We start from the raw sequence: 18,186 nt of genomic DNA, 5'->3' as shown, positions 1-18,186 counted from the left end.
GAAATGACTATATCTATATGTCTAATGTATGCGCCTTATTTTGATAGATAGTCAAAAATCTACTGTTTTCTGCTACCTAAAGTAATTTAGAGTTATCTACCGTCTTCTCGTTGCTAATCATCATCTACAGTGCGTTTGAATAACATAGGTATTTTCAAGCGTCTTATAGACCCAGGCGATGTTGCCACGGAAATTGTAAACATAATCGGAGCTAGCTGGACACAAGGTAAAGTTCACCTGTTTTCTGTCTGTCAGTTAGACATAGAGAACCGTATTCAGTAATATATACACATTATTTAATTCGAAGTGTTTAGTTTTAATATAACCAACGGTACTGTTTCAAATCATGGACATCGCATGCAATTTATTCATGCCGACATCGATAAGAAATTTATGGTTAGTTATAGCGGACTACTATATACGATGTATGCTGTATATGAAGTCAGTGCTGTTGTATTATGTTGTACATTGTATGGACTATTTGACATATTTCACATTTGTAAACATAAATGCGAATGTAATATATAAAAAAACATCGTATGCAGCTCAAAGTATAACACGTGCAAAATATATAGTGTACATCAGTACATTGTGCAGTATGTACAATAAGTCAGTCCTGTCCTATAGTTTATTTTGTTGATGGGTTGATTTCAGTTTAAGTTACGGTTAACATTTTTTTCCAGAATTTCCTATTGACCATGGCTGACTCACCAAATAGATCCAATCCTGGATCTCCAGACACAGATGTGTCAGGAAAAAAATCAAGTGAGTGCATTTAGTCGATTTTCACTTGCTAAGTGTAATGTACATGTGCTATTAATCTATTGTAACACTCACAGGGCATGTACAATCTAATGAAATCCCTCATAATATAGTGACACTCGACTGAGCTAAATGTAATTGATCGACATGGTTCAATATCGTTGGATGGATCTAGCTTAATTATATAATATTAACCCATATGTATTTCATTTGTAATAGCAATCATTACCCAAAGGGAAATCTATGACATAGCATTGTAATAATGTACTCCAACAATGTTAGAGGTATAGCATGACGAGACACTTTGGATCATTACATCATGTATTGAGAAGTTTCTCAATATTGACGTGTAATATTATTAGATTATCATAAATCTCTGGTAATAATGCAGATACAGAATGGTCAGAGAACTATGGTATGCAACAGAATTCGGATATTTTTGGATCATGTTTCAGTTTGTCTTTGTATTTTAATTCTTTTCCTCTGTAATCGTCTTCAGGTTATTCACGTAATATTTTTCAGAGAAAAAAGTTATATTCTGATTACATTACACAGATGTGATTTTGTTATTCTGCTGATACTCTGAATTCTGTATTACAGGGCAAGCTATTTCAGGACAGTCAGGTCGTGTAACATTTCCTAACTCAGCAAAATCTGGATCAAGTCGTTCCATCATGTCAGGTATATCAGAGGACTTTATCTTCATTAATTTGTGGCATTACATTTGCAGTTTATATACCATACTATGGAACAGATGAACAAAATAATTCTAAAATGCATATAATATATATACTGGATTCTTGATTTTTCTATGTATGCAAATTTACATGTGCACTTGTAAATTAGCATATAAATATTTATTATCATATCCAGTCTGAAATGGTTGATTTAGTGATTTGACTCATTATACCATGAAGGATGCAATTGTTACAATTTGTGCCAGTTTTAACTCAGATAAATGTCTAACATAATTTCAGCGGATGATGCTGGTGCACAGGGGAATCCTTTTAAGATGGCTCCAGACAGTGATATCTTTGTGCTACGTGACAAAGAAAGGCAAAGGAAGAAACAGGTAATACGACAGTGGTTGCCAATGAGTTCATGATTATAACAGTAATTTTCATTCTCCTCTTATAAGATGTTTGTAATATATATAGAACAAACTATGTTTATTATGAAGAAGTTCTGTTAATTGGTTTCCATGGGTTCACTATAACCATGCTTTACTGTAAACTTCAATATTTGTTGTAATTTGTTGTTTTTTTATATTAAAATTTTCACTGCAAAATATAATGATTGATAATTAATCTTTATAAATGATAATATATGTATTGGGAGATAAGTTTGTAAAGTATTACTATTTTGATACCTAGGAGAGACTTCGCCAGAGAGGGTTACATGTGCATGAGAAAACAACATATTCATCAAAAGTAAACTTCCGAACAGCTTCCATGATTCGACCCGCTGACTCTGATGAAGAGAAAGATGGAGAAGATGGGGACAAAACCGTGTCAGTGAAAGATGATCCACAGTACACTATCAGAGTTACAAGAGGTATTTATCTAATGGATTAATTATTGACAATGCATTTATATGAAGTGTCCAGTTAAATAGGAGTATATGCAGATATAAACCAATGGTACAACAGTTGATCACCAAGGCAATTTTAAAATGAAAACTAGCATGCTGCCAATACACTATACATGTATAACTCTAAACCAAGTCAAGAAAACTAGCCAATACACTATACAAGTATAACTCTAAACCAAGTCAAGATTTTTTTATTCTCAAATCAGGTTTCATTGAGACTCATAACAGAACATTTCAGAAAATCTGTTTACTGTATTTGTAAGTGATGTTATACTGATATTCTGCTATACAAGATGCTGACTTATAAGGAACAAGGATTATTAAACTGTTTATATAATGTAGATTATCACTATATATTAATTATATTTCTCTTTTTTTTCAGATCGACATGTGGAGAAGGAATCTCTGGCAGAATACATTGCTAAGAAAAGGGAAATGTTTCTTGTACAGGTAATGCATAGTATTTATTCTTTATTTTTCTAACAAATCAACATTAAATACATGCCATCATGTGATTTATTCCATCAGGTTGTTTAAATCTGCTATGCTTTACAATATATAGTTGTATGTATGTTACAGTACTCATTAGGCGTGAAGCGTGACGAGATGAAGAAGTTGGAGGAGATGGCTCAAAAGGAGGAGAAAAAACTTGAATTAGCTGAACAGTATCTGGAGGAGGATGCTGCCATGTTTGATGAATTTCTCAAAGAAAATGATGCTAACTCTGCCGAGGCTGTAAGAGAGTAAGTGACAGTTACTAAAATAACTGTACCATTTACACTCCATATAGAACAGTCACACAACTGGAAAATATACTATAGTTATAGCTGTAATTTTGTCAGTATTGCTTTCCAAGTTTTTAATTTACTTTTCAGTTTACATAAAGATAAAAATAATTACATTTAGTATGATTCAATAATAAACCTCTGGAACATATGTAATACAGAGATGTAATTAAATTAAGAATCATTTTGATGAAATCAATTAATATATAACCAAACATTTTGAGCTCCCAGTACATTTGACCACAATGAAATTTATTACTGATATCTAAAATTTTCAAAATAACTGTGATTGATCTGTTTGATCTGTATGTACATAACATTGTGCATTATTTTTTTCTCATATTTTTCAAAATATGTACTGGGTTGTTTATTATTTTTTTCTCATATTTTTTCAAATTATGTACTGGGTACATGTGTTTGGTGAAATGAAACGAATTTAAAAGCATGACCAGATGAGAAATTTTAACAATATTATCACATTATCCCACAAACAGCAATTTAAAAGAAAATTAAATTCACACAAGTTATTACTATATATTGTTAGATTGTTTTGAATGTTTTGTGACTTTCACAGATTTATAATTATATGTATGTTATTATGCAGGGCTGAAAATGAAACAAAAGCGAAACTAGAAAAAGTAGCAGAAGTGAAAAAGATAAACACACAGATGATGACCATCAAATCTGAAATCTCAAAATATGAAGACACATTGAAAGAGTATCAGCTTTATCGCAAGTTTCTGGACAGCCTCACACCTCAGGTAGGTCGTCTGAAGTGTTCAGGGTTAAATGATACATGTAGTAGAAATTATTATTGATTTGGTAAAATAATGAATTATGTCATCATTATAGTGTGTAGTTCCTGTATATTAAATACTGTTTAATATGCTAAACTGATCAGAAAGTATGATAATTCAAAGCAAAATAGTCTTAATTGATTTGACTTTATAGAGCTACAGTACTGAGATTGAAAAAGACATCATGTTTTATTATCATATGAAAGTGCTCAGTTCATAAAAATATGATTTACTTTCATGATATGAAATGTTAATAGGAAGTAAGAGAAGAAAGAGACATCAAAAGACAGAAGAGAAGAGAGGAAAAACAACGAGAACAAGAGAAAAATATGCAAGTTTTGAAGAAAAGTGGAGGGGCATTAGCAGACAAATCAAAAAAGAAAGTACCATCAAAAACAGGCTCAGCAATTAAAAAGTAAGTCTTTTACCTCTTAATGTAAAATTATAATAAGATGTTAGAGTTTTACTTCTGGATGTAAAATAGTAAAATAAAATGTAAGGGTTGTGTTTCTAGGTATAAGATGATTTAGTAAAAAGTGAGAGTTGTGATTCTGGATGTGAAATAGCTTAATAAAAAGTAAGGGTTTACTTCTTGATGTGAAATTATAGCTATAACAAAAAGAAAGAGATGGGATTTTGTATATATTGTGAAATATTTCATCAATACAAGTCAATGAATAACTCGATCACCATAATTCTTTTAAACTTGCCGGCAATATATTATATCAATGTTTATTGAAAATTCATACTAAATATATAAATTAAAATTTACCGTAGTAATTTTGTTTAGAATAAAAGAGTATGATATTCATTAAGTACATTTACTCTTTGGAAAACAGTGTTTTGACATAAAGCCAAATAATGAATGGACATAACGAAGCATCTAAGATATTGACCTTAAATATTAAGTTTTGATGTTATATTAAAACTTTGGGTTATTAGCCCATCAGCACAGCTGAATGATGGAGAAGAATATCAAACTAACTGTTGTCACACACCTGTTTTACAGATCAGATCAAGACAGTGTCATTTCAGCAATGCTTGATTCGGATGAAGACAGTGATGAAGTAAGGACATTTAAGTTACAGTGTATAAAAATAGATTGGTCATACTATAAAATCAGATTTCTATGATAATCTCATATTCACATTCGAAAATAGTTATGCTTTCATTGGTAAGAGAGAAATGGATGGCATTTGTCAATCATTGAAAGCTCTATACAGTATCAAAAAGTATGTCTCCATTGATAAAATTTGTCAGTTCATGCATGAATTAATGGAGGATATATTTGTCCTGTTTACACAAACTTTATATGATTTTGCCTCTTTAGTTGGCCCTTTCAACAGACAAAGTAATTTTGAAAATGAAAACGCTCTTTGTATATTTCAGGAGTTGGACCTTTACTTTACTGACCCCCATCAATTGTTAGATATATTTGCTGAATTAGAAGAACAAAATTTATCATTAATTCAAAACAGTCAAGAAACAGAAGAAGCATTAGAAGAAATGAAACAAACTATAAAACAAACTAAAATAAAAATGTGAGTATAATATGGTGTTTAGGTTACAATGTGGGTAAGTTTTGATATTTAGATGAAAATAAGACAACATTATGATATTTAGATAATAACATACAGATAACAAACACATTCCAAAAATATTTTAAAATAATGTGTTCACGCATACTTATAATATCTGTTGTCTGGTTCATTTTGATTGACATGGAAAACTGATAAGTTTATGTATTAGCAATGTTGTTATAAGTTTAGGCAATAGGTTGGTAATGATGAATCGTTTATTGCTCAATAATACTTTTTGATTTTACTACATATATGTATATTTTTTTTCTCTTATAATGCATAAAATTGAATGACTATACTGTTGGCAGCATTACAGAAGAAAATGTACAGGGTATATTTATTTGGTACATGTATATTAATTTCAGGGAGAAAGAAACACAGATATTGAAAGATCAAATAGACAAACTAAATACACAAATATTGAAAGAAGAAGCTCGAGCTGAGGATTTAAAGATTAAAGCCAAGTAAGTGTTTGTCTTAATATTTTGTTGTTTTTAGCAATGTGTCACTAAAATAAGAATGCATCAACGTTTTAATTTTTACCTTTTGTTAAAATAGCATTTTACATGACTACATTATCTGTATTGTAATATGATCATAAAACCTGAGTACACTTCCATATGATTTTGACTGGATTAAAAATTATTATCAATTTATTATTTTAAGAATTCTAATTAAAGTCCATTATTTAGTGTATCACTTTCAAGTCCAACATTTGTTTGTAATTGTATAAATCCCACTTTGTATTGATGTTACACATACATCTTTACCGACTAACATTGTGTAGATAGAACAACCTTATTTTGTTTTTAAGCTTGGTGTTGTGTGTTTTAATCTATAGTGTGGAAATCAATGTATACATTTATTATATTTACTGTTTTGTTCCTGACTTTAAAAAACTGTAAAGACACAAACAGCTTTTTACATACTAACCTGATAAACTTTGCAACATAATTCTATCTTGTACAAAATCTAGTGTGATCATTTTTTATTAAAATTATAGCTTGTAAACGCTTTTGGAAATTAGTTCTACTATTATAAGAAAAGTCTATGTACATGGTTTGACATCCTGTAAGAGCTGATTCTTGTTTTGCTTCCCTTCAATGTGTATTTTATACTAAGGAAGTTTCTGATGCTTTTTCATTTATTCCCATCAGCTGATACTAATACTAGCATAGCCAAATTAAGTTTGCTTATAAGCTAAACTTATATATCGTACATTTGGATATGGTTGAATGATTATACAAGGTCAAGAATTATTTTAACTGATTTTCATATGGTAGTAATTTTCAAGTAGAATCATACGATTGAGTTGTAGAGTACCTAAACTACTGGTACTACATTTCAACATTTGATGATTATGATGTAAAATGGAACAAGTGCCCCCACTCGTCCATGTTAATACTTTAAATTCAGAAGAAATAAAAACAGATAAATGTATAATACCTCAATTGAACAGTGTGACTGTTGTGTAACAACTAGATACTGATGTTGTATTTTATGTGTTTGTTTTTAGTTCAATGTTAGACGAAGTAGAGCATTGGGGGTTTGTACCGTGAACTCTTTACTTACTACTGAACTTAGAACTTGAAGCTGACACTTCTCTACCAGAACATTGTAAAATGTTATGAAATAATTTATTATAATTTCACTGCTGAACTTTTGGTGATACGTACATCTGTATGTAGCAGAAGGTACACTAATTGTTGACAGCGTTATCCCGTGAATATTCATGGAAATAAATTAATATTAAATGTTACAGTTTTCATGGGTTTCAGCTTCAAGAAATTAGCAACAAAATACTAGAAAGTTTAATTAGAAATGCCATTAAATTAAGTTCCCTTTTCAGCATGATAGAAAAGAGAAACAAGACAGTTTGTGTTACCTGTGTATAATCGCCCTTGTTCCCCCATCCCGACCAGCTCCTACTCCCACCCTCCCAAACATGTACCTCTACCTAATCTTTACCCAAACTTGAGTTTTCATTTCTTTCAGGTTTTTTTTGGCGTTGGGATCTTATCTTTGTTTTTAATACTTTTGCACATATACTTACTGTGTCCTTAGCTCTGTATAGCTTTGGTGACTCGATCTCCACATGACACATTTGCATGCTGATCTCTTACAGTTCTATAGTCCTACTTCTTTATTCTATATGGAAATCCATATGAAATGATACAATATTTTTCTACATATGGAAATAGTTCTGTTAGGAATCATATTCATTAAAACTATTGATTTCATTTTTTAAAAAACAAATGATGTAATGATTTCATAACAACGATAATTAGGTAATTATCGGATATATGTATTTTAGGAGTTCCTTTCAAGAAATGACACCCTAAAGTACATATTATGTCAGCTACGTATAATTTTACAGAAGAGAAGAACTGACAGTTAAATTTCGACATGTTAAAGTTAGTTTATGTAGGAGATAAAAAGTTTTTGTTTATGTCATTATCGTTTTGAATTTGAGGTTTCTATTCCCATCAAATAAACCGTATAAAGTTTACTTCTACTGATCAGAGAATACGATTGTCCTAATGAAAACTTAAGGTCAATGATATAACTAAATTATTCAGATATTCATTTGACAGGATAATCATTTTAGCATATACATATATAGGCATTATGACACTTTTAATTCGGGCTATTTTCTCTACATAAAGCATACCTTTCTAAATTCCCTTCTACACATCAGAGAGCATGCTAGTCCTGATGGTAGCCCTATGAGTATACATGTATGTAATATAATAATTTTGTACTTCGGTCATTTATACAAAATTAAAAGTCCAAAAAGTGTTATTAGAAATATTGTTCATCTGAAAATTTTATTACATATGGTTGTATACAAAAATAACATTCTTTTATTTTCTTAATTATCTATTTTTACATTAAAAAAAACCCCAAACAATTTTACTGAATTTCAATTGTTCTTATCATCAATATGATTAGTGCTATCTAATATGTTGTCTTGTCTTTAACTCCACAGAATGTTCTCGTATGGCGAATTTAAGGCGGAGGACCAGGAGAAGATGCTACAGGCTCTTAATAAGAAAGTCGAGGAAGTGTACAGAAGTTGTATTGGTGACAATGAGGCAAACATTAGGTTAGTGAATTTAATGTTTTCATGACATTTGGTTAGTTGAGAATTCCATATATAGACTCCAACAACAAGATAGCATATTGTACTGAAATAATCCAGTTGTGCCGCTAACTTTTTGTGAAATTGTGATAAATACATACGTATAATTTATAGTCCGAAAAAAGGTCTGTTTCATTCGTTGTATTATTACTTTGGTTGATATTAAAAGTTTAAAGTAAAAGCTATTAAACTAAAACTGTCGTCGATAATATCCAAGGTAGAATTTGCTATTTAGGATGTTTTGGAGTTCATATATGGATTATATAATCAGGTTTTGTCCAGGTATTGGATTATCAATACTACAGTTGCTTTATTTTCTGCATGATTAATTAAGCTTGCTTTATTAATTCTAATTAGCATGCCTTTATTTAATTGCTTTAACACCATATTGCATGATTGGTTCTAATGGCTTATTATTTTCTTGCGATTTATATGCAAACGCAGCCAAGCAGAATTTAAAGCATCATATACGAAATTATAATAAGATGTTGAAGTACTGACATCATCGTTACAGTTGTACTTTCATCGCGTGTAAATCAAAATTGTCTAATGTCTGTAATATCATTTGGCTTCCCCAATATAAACTAAAATATATTAATGAGCGATAATAATCATCATGGTGTGCATTAAAACTTTGTTAAACTTTCATTAGTATGTTTGCTGTAGGAATGGTACCATGCTTCATCGATGTGTTGTGCTTTTTGGTAAAAAAATAATTTCATTTTCAATTCGAGTTTTATGCCGTTAATATCTCATCATCTTTTATGACGAAACCATCACAATCATCTGACATAAAATTATATTTGATTTGTAGTTGCAGTGTGTTTCATTTATCACTAAGCTTTCCATCATCAAACTGTATAGTGCTTTTTATTTTATCAAAAAGCTTTCCATCATCAAACAAACAATAGAGTGTTTATTACAAAACTTTCCATCATCAACATATAATGCATTACGAAGCTTTCCATCATCAATTACAGATTTTTTTTCAATTTTATCATCCATATACCCATCTAGTTAATTGCTTAAACCAAATAAGTAACAATACTTTATAAACCTAGAGATGAATAATAAGAAATAAACATAGTTAAAGCACAGGACAGTCAATGTGTCAAAGTCTCATAGATACTATAGACGAAAGTATATATGCCTGAATGGCGTCGACGTTATTTGCATTTTGACTATACCCACCTCATCTACAGCTACATTTAGTTATGAGATAAACGTTTTAAGCACATTCCAAATCGTGTTTGATTATCTCGATAAAGGCCAGAAATAGTTGTAATGCTTGTAGTGACATCCATCCGCGTAAATTTATACATGTGTTACATAATATACAGTAGTTCAATTTGCGCAAACAATAGAAATGCGATTTATATCACTTGATTACCCAGCAAAATGAAAAAGAAACTCCAGCAGAGAACAGTGCATTAGTTATATCCAATGTATAAGATTATTGTACATGCAGAACATTTATTTTCCCACACGATAACATGGTATCTACACACAAGTTTGAGTGATTATATGATGCTTTCTAAGATTGCTTTGCTGCTTGTTGTGCTTAAACGCTTCCCGATGAAACATGATGAAGTCTACGGTCACTTCAAAAAACTTACTTGAGTATATATACTGAAAAATATTTACAAAACGTAATATTTGTCAGACTATTGAGATTAATGGATGCAAGAGCCGTTTTCGTTTTTTGTATGTAGTTGGGCCGTTTGTAAAAATGTATTTCTAGCATACATCCCTACAGATGTAAAAAAAAATTGATACAGCCATGGAAGATCTTTGTCGAAGCTCAATTATTATTCCATCAAAGAACAATTATGGTCCAACTAACATAGAAACGAAAATGGCCTTGCAATTGGTTGCTGGTTAGAGTCAAATCAAAATCTCCCTCGTTCCCTTAATCATTGATCCAAATTGTGAGAAATTGGAAAAGAAACACGAATATTTATTTTGGCCAGGCTCCATAATAGAAAAATATCTCTTTGATAAGGAAACCTTCATGTTTCATCGTATTTCATGCTGATACGGATATTTTACATAGCTGGACGAAACTTTGTTACATTACTGTTTTTCAACTATCTCACTGTCATGACAGAATCTTCACTGAACTATTGTGTTATGTCTCGTTCGATCTGTCGTATTATCAGGCAAATTAGCCGTCAGTAGTTAACTGTCCAAAGGAAACCACAACAAAAGGGCTGTAGCCGACTGTTGTGTTCACCTAGAGGTATTTCCCTGATAATGCGACTGGGCATTGGGTATGGTTCACTAAAAATCTATACAGTATATCTCCACAACTACCTCAAGCATTTGTTCCTCAGAGTGTATGGGCAAGGTTTAGATATCTTACAGAAATATACTTGGCATACTGTAATGAGGGAGGTAGGATGCATTTTGTATCGGCAATGTCGCTCAACCTTGCTGTATAAGGCGAAGGAATTTGTAAAACATATATTTAAACTCTCCTTATAAATCGCTACTAGAATCAAAAGTATCAAAAGGACTTTGAGTCCAAAAAGTGCTGAAAGAGGTGATTCAGGGTTATAATTCCTGGGATAGTGTGGAGATATCGTATTGATGTATGGTGTTACTATATGGTATAGATAGTTTCGGTAAGTAAGAAACGGTGGTCGGTGTTTTGTTCTTGTTACCAAATTCGTTTTTCTATTGTTTTGTATATATATATGCATGCAATATATACATAGTTCAAATAATTCTTGCATGACATAAAGACATCAAAATACACGTATAAAGCTTTGCCAAATGTACAGTTAGACCATTCTATCATGTTTGCATGTGGTACAAGTAGATACATGGTTTAGATGTATTCATACAATTAAGATCACTTTATTCATACCGGAAATCATTATCTAACGGTGATGTTTTAGTATTGGTACTGTGTGTTTTGATATTGTCCCTAACTAATGAGCCCAGATTTGGGTTTTTATAGTACATTACAGATGCTCACCAACATCGAAAATCGACTCGAGGAATTGTTTGAACAAATCGAAACAATGCCTCAGGACAAAGTGGAAGCCGCAGAAAAGGTAGGGCTTGTATACACGATGTCAACATCCAAATAATGTAGGGCTTGAAAACACGATGTCAACATCCGAATAATGTAGGGCTAGAATACACGATGTCACCATCCAAATAATGTAGGGCTTGAAAACACGATGTCAACATCCGAATCATGTAGGACTAGAAGACACGATGTCCCCATCCGAATAATGTAGGGCTAGAATACACGATGTCACCATCCGAATAATGTAGGGCTAGAATACACGATGTCACCATCCGAGTAATACAGGGCTTGAATACACGATGTCACCATCCGAATAATGTAGGGCTAAAATACACGATGTCAACATCCGAATCATGTAGGACTAGAAGACACGATGTCCCCATCCGAATAATGTAGGGCTAGAATACACGATGTCACCATCCGAATAATGTAGGGCTAGAATACACGATGTCACCATCCGAGTAATACAGGGCTTGAATACACGATGTCACCATCCGAATAATGTAGGGCTAAAATACACGATGTCACCATCCGAGTAATACAGGGCTAGAATACACAATGTCACCATACGAATAATGTAGGGCTTGAATACACGATGTCACCATCCGAATAATGTAGGGCTTGAATACACGATGTCACCATCCGAGTAATACAGGGCTTGAATACACGATGTCAACATCCGAATAATGTAGGGCTTGAATACACGATGTCACCATCCGAGTAATACAGGGCTTGAATACACGATGTCACCATCCGAATAATGTAGGGCTTGAATACACGATGTCACCATCCGAATAATGTAGGGCTAGAATACACGATGTCACCATCCGAGTAATACAGGGCTTGAATACACGATGTCACCATCCGAATAATGTAGGGCTTGAATACACGATGTCACCATCCGAGTAATACAGGGCTAGAATACACGATGTCACCATCCGAATAATGTAGGGCTAGAATACACGATGTCACCATCCGAGTAATACAGGGCTAGAATACACGATGTCACCATCCGAATAATGTAGGGCTAGAATACACGATGTCACCATCCGAGTAATACAGGGCTTGAATACACAATGTCACCATACGAATAATGTAGGGCTTGAATACACGATGTCACCATCCGAATAATGTAGGGCTAGAATACACGATGTCACCATCCGAATAATGTAGGGCTTGAATACACGATGTCAACATCCGAATAATGTAGGGCTTGAATACACGATGTCACCATCCGAATAATGTAGGGCTTGAATACACGATGTCACCATCCGAGTAATACAGGGCTAGAATACACGATGTCACCATCCGAATAATGTAGGGCTTGAATACACGATGTCACCATCCGAATAATGTAGGGCTAGAATACACGATGTCACCATCCGAATAATGTAGGGCTTGAATACACGATGTCACCATCCGAATAATGTAGGGCTAGAATACACGATGTCACCATCCGAATAATGTAGGGCTTGAATACACGATGTCACCATCAGAATTATATAGGAAATGTTTGTTATTATTTTTCCTTTCTTTTTCATTAATAATATAAGATATAAGATTGTTTGTAATTGTTATGCGTTGATTAATCTTACGATTTTATACACTTTTTCCGATTTTATTGAAAGTATAGGTGCGCTAGATATAATAGGATGAAAGGGTGTGCTATCATTTGCTTTGTTTTATCATTTTTGTTACTGAGCACCACAAAACATGAGAGTATACAGTATTTTACAAACCTCAAAAAAACTTTTCAAATTATAAACTTATGAAATGAGTTTTTTTTATCTCTATGACTCTTCACATTTAAATAATACACAAAGGATAGGGGATTAATACCATAGAACATTGCGCCGGTGATCATGATTGAGGTCGAGACCACATACCCGAGGACCGAACACCGTAATATTATTGGCATGTTATATTTTCATTGGCATAGTGCAAAGCTTTTTCAAAATAATAAATGTTGCGTCAAGACGTTGGTGGGATTTTGATATGAAAAAATATCTTAGAAAAGGGTCACAAAATTGCTAATGCAATTTGAACGCGCCTTCAAAAAATTATGTTGTTAATGGAAATATGGCCGCAGTGTTTAAACAAATTTTTATCCGTCAAATTAGAGACGATGCTAGTAACGTATCTTGGCTAGAAAGTCAGGTTTGAGATACGTTCCCTATGTAGACGGACACTCTTGTTCGACGAAGGGTAGAACACGCGTGTTCTTGACTTTTGGATTGTTTCTATCCGTCCGTTCGTATGTCCATATACATACTGATACATAATGAATTGTTTGCATCCTTATAGAGTTGGGATTTGAAATTGTGAAAATGATAGGGCTGACCTCCGGGGCCTTAGACGGCAATAGACGCGGGGCCAAAAAGAGGTCATTTTGGCTATTTCCATATAAAGGACTTCTTCTCTGAAACTAAGCATGAGATAGCACTAATGCAATAGTAGCATCCTTATAGGGTTGGGATTTGAAATTGTGCAAATGATAGGGCTGGCCCCCCGGGGCCTTAGACGGCAATAGACGCTTGGCCAAAAAGGGCTCAATTTGGCTATTTCCATATAAAGGACTTCTTCTCTGAAACTAAGCATGAGATAGCACTAAATGCAATAGTAGCATCCTTATAGGGTTGGGATTTGAAATTGTGCAAATGATAGGGCTGACCCCCCGGGGCCTTAGACGTAATATACGCGGGACCAAAAGGAGTCAATTTGACTATTTCCATATAAATGTCTTCTTTTCTGAAACTAAGCAAAGGAAAGCACCCACAATGCAATGGGCTGGGATTTGAAATTGTACAAATGATAGGGCTGACCTCCCGGGGCCTTAGACGGCAATAGACGCGGGGCCAAATGGTCGATTAGGCTACTATTTTCATATAAATTACTTCCTCTCTGGACCTTTGTATTGGATAGCATATTTGTGTGGTATCAAATAGCATCATTATATGGTTGTGATTCAAAATTAAACTTTTGGAGTCAATTTTGCTAATTTTTCTAATTGTAAGAGTCTTTGTGATAATTACTAAAAAAACAGGTGAGCGATACAGGCCCTCTGGGCCTCTTGTTATAATCCAAGCTTAAATTCTCAATTTTTCAATTCTCGGACGCAGGTTAATTCCATATAGATGTTGGTTGCGTTGTGACATTGCTTAATTTACCTATTAAAACGTTCAGTATAAATCAGAGATGCAATGTCTTAAATGTGGTCTAGATCAAACACCAATAATTGTCTGCATACTTGACATACCTTTGGATGGTCGGACTTCTGTTTGCTCCATTTTCTTGCGTTACAATATTCCTTTGTTGTCAAAAGTTGATTAATTTTTTTTTGCTCTTAATTTACGTTGTTTTCCGAACAGGCCAAGGAGAAGGAAAGGAGACTGAAGCTGAGAGAAGAGAAGATGGAACAACAGAGACTTCATCAGGAGGAGAGAGTCCGAAAGGCGCTGGAGAGGGCCAAGGCAGAACCAAAGAAACAGGTGCGTGAAGGCAATGATACATTAGTTATATTACAGATGTTTAAAATGAACAATACTTTACTACATACATCATGTATAAAGGTGGCAAATGTAACGACACTTAAATTACTACATACATTATGTATAAAGGTGGCAAATGTAACGACGCTTAAATTGTATAAAGGTGGCAAATGTAACGACACTTAAATTACTACATACATGTATGTCGCCATCCGAATAATTTAGGGAATACAATATTGTTATTTCTTTCTTTTTCATTAATATTTTCATTTAATAATATTATGTTGTTGCCTTGAGATTTAACAGAAGGATTTGAATATAATAAGATCATGTTATGTTGTAGCCTTGAGATTAAAACAGAAGGATTTGAATACAATAAGATCATGTTGTGTTGTAGCCTTGAGATTAACAGGATGATTTTGAATATAATAAGATCATGTTATGTTGTAGCCTTGAGATTTAACAGGAGGATTCGAATACAATAAGATCTTGTTATGTTGTAGCCTTGAGATTTTAACTCTATTCTGTATTTGAATATTTCGGAGTTATCTTCCCTTGCGGGTAGGTATCGATTGTGACGTCACATGTTTGTGAACGTAACGTCATACATTTCGGAGAATACGACGTGAATTGCGCTCAGAAAATAATGACGTAACAATCGATACCGACCCGTAAGGGAGCTAACTCTGTAATATGCAAAGACGGAATACCAACTTAGTTTGAATTTCGCGTAGTTCACGAACAATACGATGACGGGAAATCAAATAGCCGCGAATTTGTTCAAATCATGGGTAAAAGTAAAAACAAATCGCGAATTTGTTCTAATCATGGGTAAAAGTAAAACCAAATCGCGAAGTTGTTCAAATCATGGGTAAAAGTAAAAACAAATAGTGAATTTGTTCTAATCATGAGTAAAGGTAAAACCAAATCGTGAATTTGTTCTAATCATGGGTAAAAATAAAACCAAATCGCGAAGTTGTTCAAATCATGGGTAAAAGTAAAACCAAATCGCGAATTTGTTCTAATCATGGGTAAAAGTAAAACCAAATCGTGAATTTGTTCTAATCATGAGTAAAAGTAAAACCAAATCGTGAATTTGTTCTAATCATGGGTAAAAGTAAAACCAAATCGTGAATTTGTTCTAATCATGGGTAAAAGTAAAACCAAATCGTGAATTTGTTCTAATCATGGGTAAAAGTAAAACCAAATCGTGAATTTGTTCTAATCATGGGTAAAAGTAAAACCAAATCGCGAATTTGTTCTAATTTGTTCTAATCATGGGTAAAAGTAAAACCAAATCGTGAATTTGTTCTAATCATGGGTAAAAGTAAAACCAAATCGTGAATTTGTTCTAATCATGGGTAAAAGTAAAACCAAATCGTGAATTTGTTCTAATCATGGGTAAAAGTAAAACCAAATCGCGAATTTGTTCTAATCATGGGTAAAAATAAATCTAAATCGTGAATTTGTTCTAACCATGGGTAAAAGTAAAACCATATCGAGAATTTGTTCTAACCATGGGTAAAAATAAAACCAAATCGCGATTTGTTCTAATCATGGGTAAAAGTAAAACCAAATCGCGAAATAAAATCACCATGAATAATCCGTTTGGTATTGAAACGCGAAATTACTTTATTATATCAAATATGGCAGGTTATTACTTACGTGTCTATGAAATGCACCTTGTTAAAACATTTGTTTTTGTGTTTTAGACGGGAAGGAAGCTTGTGTTCCGATCAGAACCACCCAGACACAAAAAGAAGGAGGATGAGCGAGACGACCAGGCGTCCCGGGAGGAGGAGGAGCTCGCTTATTTCTTCCAATATTAAGATAGAACTTTAAAAGCTTCAACACTTTATAACGCAAAGGAGACTGGACAATCTTGCCATCTTTGAAGGTTTCGAAGAGACATGTGCTTAAGTTGGCATTAGGGGTTGATATTAACAGTTTTAGATAAACGTTTGCAACTATTATTTAAAATGTGAACTTTTTAATTTCCATCCGTCCATTCATTACAAGTGCCATTGTGTATTTACAACACAATGTGGAAGTCATTTTATATTTAACGTTATGAATTAAGATGATTGTGTTTTATAAGATGATTTGTAATGACTGATACGAGATATTTTGTAATAAGATTAATATGTCGGTGGTATTTCTGATATCATCATGTCTTGTGGTGGACTATCAAAACAGAATCACAAGTATGAATGTACTGCCAAACAAAATAAAGAACAAAAAATAATAAAAATTCTAAACATTCAAAAATAGTTTGTTTCTTATGATGCATTGGCCTTTGCGACACAAAAGCCAAGTTTCTTAAAAACAATAATTAATTTTTTTTTAATTAAATAAAACAGTGTAAAACACAGTTTAGGTCATCTAACCCTGATCACTTATCGAGGTAATATTTCATACTATTACTGCCTAGAAAACCGTTAATATTCGCTTGATTTCCATCTTTACGGGAAAGCTTTGTCTCTCAAAATAGCTCTGCATCAATGTTTTATTTTGTGTTGAAACATAGGTAGAGCAAGGTCTTAAAATCTTGCGATAGACTGGAGTTTTATTAAAATCCCTTATTTACAAAACTGGTTTACTGAATGTCATGTGATATCTTGTAAAATTCTCCTAAAATTAGGATTGTATATTTTCCTTCTTCCTAACTTACTTTTTATCCCCCGCCCAACGAAGTTGGCGGGGGATATACAAATGGGTTCCGTCCGTCCGTCCGTCCGTCCGTACGAATGGTTTCCGGAGCATAACTCTAAAACCAGTAGAGATATTTCCACGAAACTTCATACACACATTGGTCTTATGGCCTAGAAGTGCCTTTTACTATTTTTAGGTTTTCATTTTTTGCATTTTTCCGTACCCATGGAAACATTGCTGAAAATATCATATTAGGTTCGTTTCCGGAGCATAGCTCTAAAATCAGAAGAGATATTTCCACGAAACTTCATAGACACATTGGTCTTATGGTCTAATAGTGCCTTTTGCTATTT

The 18,186-nt window shown here is 33.1% G+C and overlaps 1 protein-coding gene across 3 annotated transcripts; it reads left to right on the top strand.

Annotated features, from left to right (window-relative positions):
- Positions 1-91: 91 nt before the first annotated feature.
- Positions 92-17,449, top strand: LOC138305153 (cilia- and flagella-associated protein 100-like). 3 transcript variants are annotated; one of them, XM_069245568.1, is made up of 16 exons: positions 92-226; positions 684-765; positions 1,363-1,443; positions 1,740-1,834; positions 2,136-2,316; positions 2,735-2,802; positions 2,932-3,095; positions 3,742-3,898; positions 4,192-4,349; positions 4,944-5,001; positions 5,324-5,475; positions 5,880-5,978; positions 8,504-8,620; positions 11,619-11,715; positions 15,062-15,262; positions 15,345-15,416. In XM_069245568.1, exons 2-16 carry the CDS (start codon positions 699-701, stop codon positions 15,399-15,401), a joined length of 1,752 nt encoding a protein of 583 aa, XP_069101669.1. In that variant the 5' UTR covers positions 92-226; positions 684-698; the 3' UTR covers positions 15,402-15,416. The 3 variants fall into 3 exon arrangements, with proteins under 3 accessions (XP_069101669.1, XP_069101668.1, XP_069101667.1); XM_069245567.1 differs by lacking the exons at positions 92-226; positions 15,345-15,416 and adding exons at positions 343-396; positions 16,894-17,449 and having other exon boundaries at positions 15,062-15,181; XM_069245566.1 differs by lacking the exon at positions 92-226 and adding an exon at positions 343-396.
- The last annotated feature ends 737 nt before the right edge of the window (positions 17,450-18,186 follow it).

Source organism: Argopecten irradians, chromosome 12, assembly GCF_041381155.1.
Source record: "Argopecten irradians isolate NY chromosome 12, Ai_NY, whole genome shotgun sequence".
Taxonomy (NCBI): domain Eukaryota; kingdom Metazoa; phylum Mollusca; class Bivalvia; order Pectinida; family Pectinidae; genus Argopecten; species Argopecten irradians.
Note: the sequence above shows the minus strand (reverse complement) of the source record. Positions and strands in the feature narration are given on the sequence as shown.

What these genes read in the sequence shown, in the direction of transcription:
- LOC138305153 (XM_069245566.1), top strand. Translation starts at nt 358, where the DNA reads ATGCAATTTATTCATGCCGACATCGATAAGAAATTTATG. An exon ending in ACAGGCTCAGCAATTAAAAA is followed by an intron (nt 4,350 to 4,943) that starts GTAAGTCTTTTA and finishes CCTGTTTTACAG; the next exon opens with ATCAGATCAAGACAGTGTCA. An exon ending in CGGATGAAGACAGTGATGAA is followed by an intron (nt 5,002 to 5,323) that starts GTAAGGACATTT and finishes TGTATATTTCAG; the next exon opens with GAGTTGGACCTTTACTTTAC.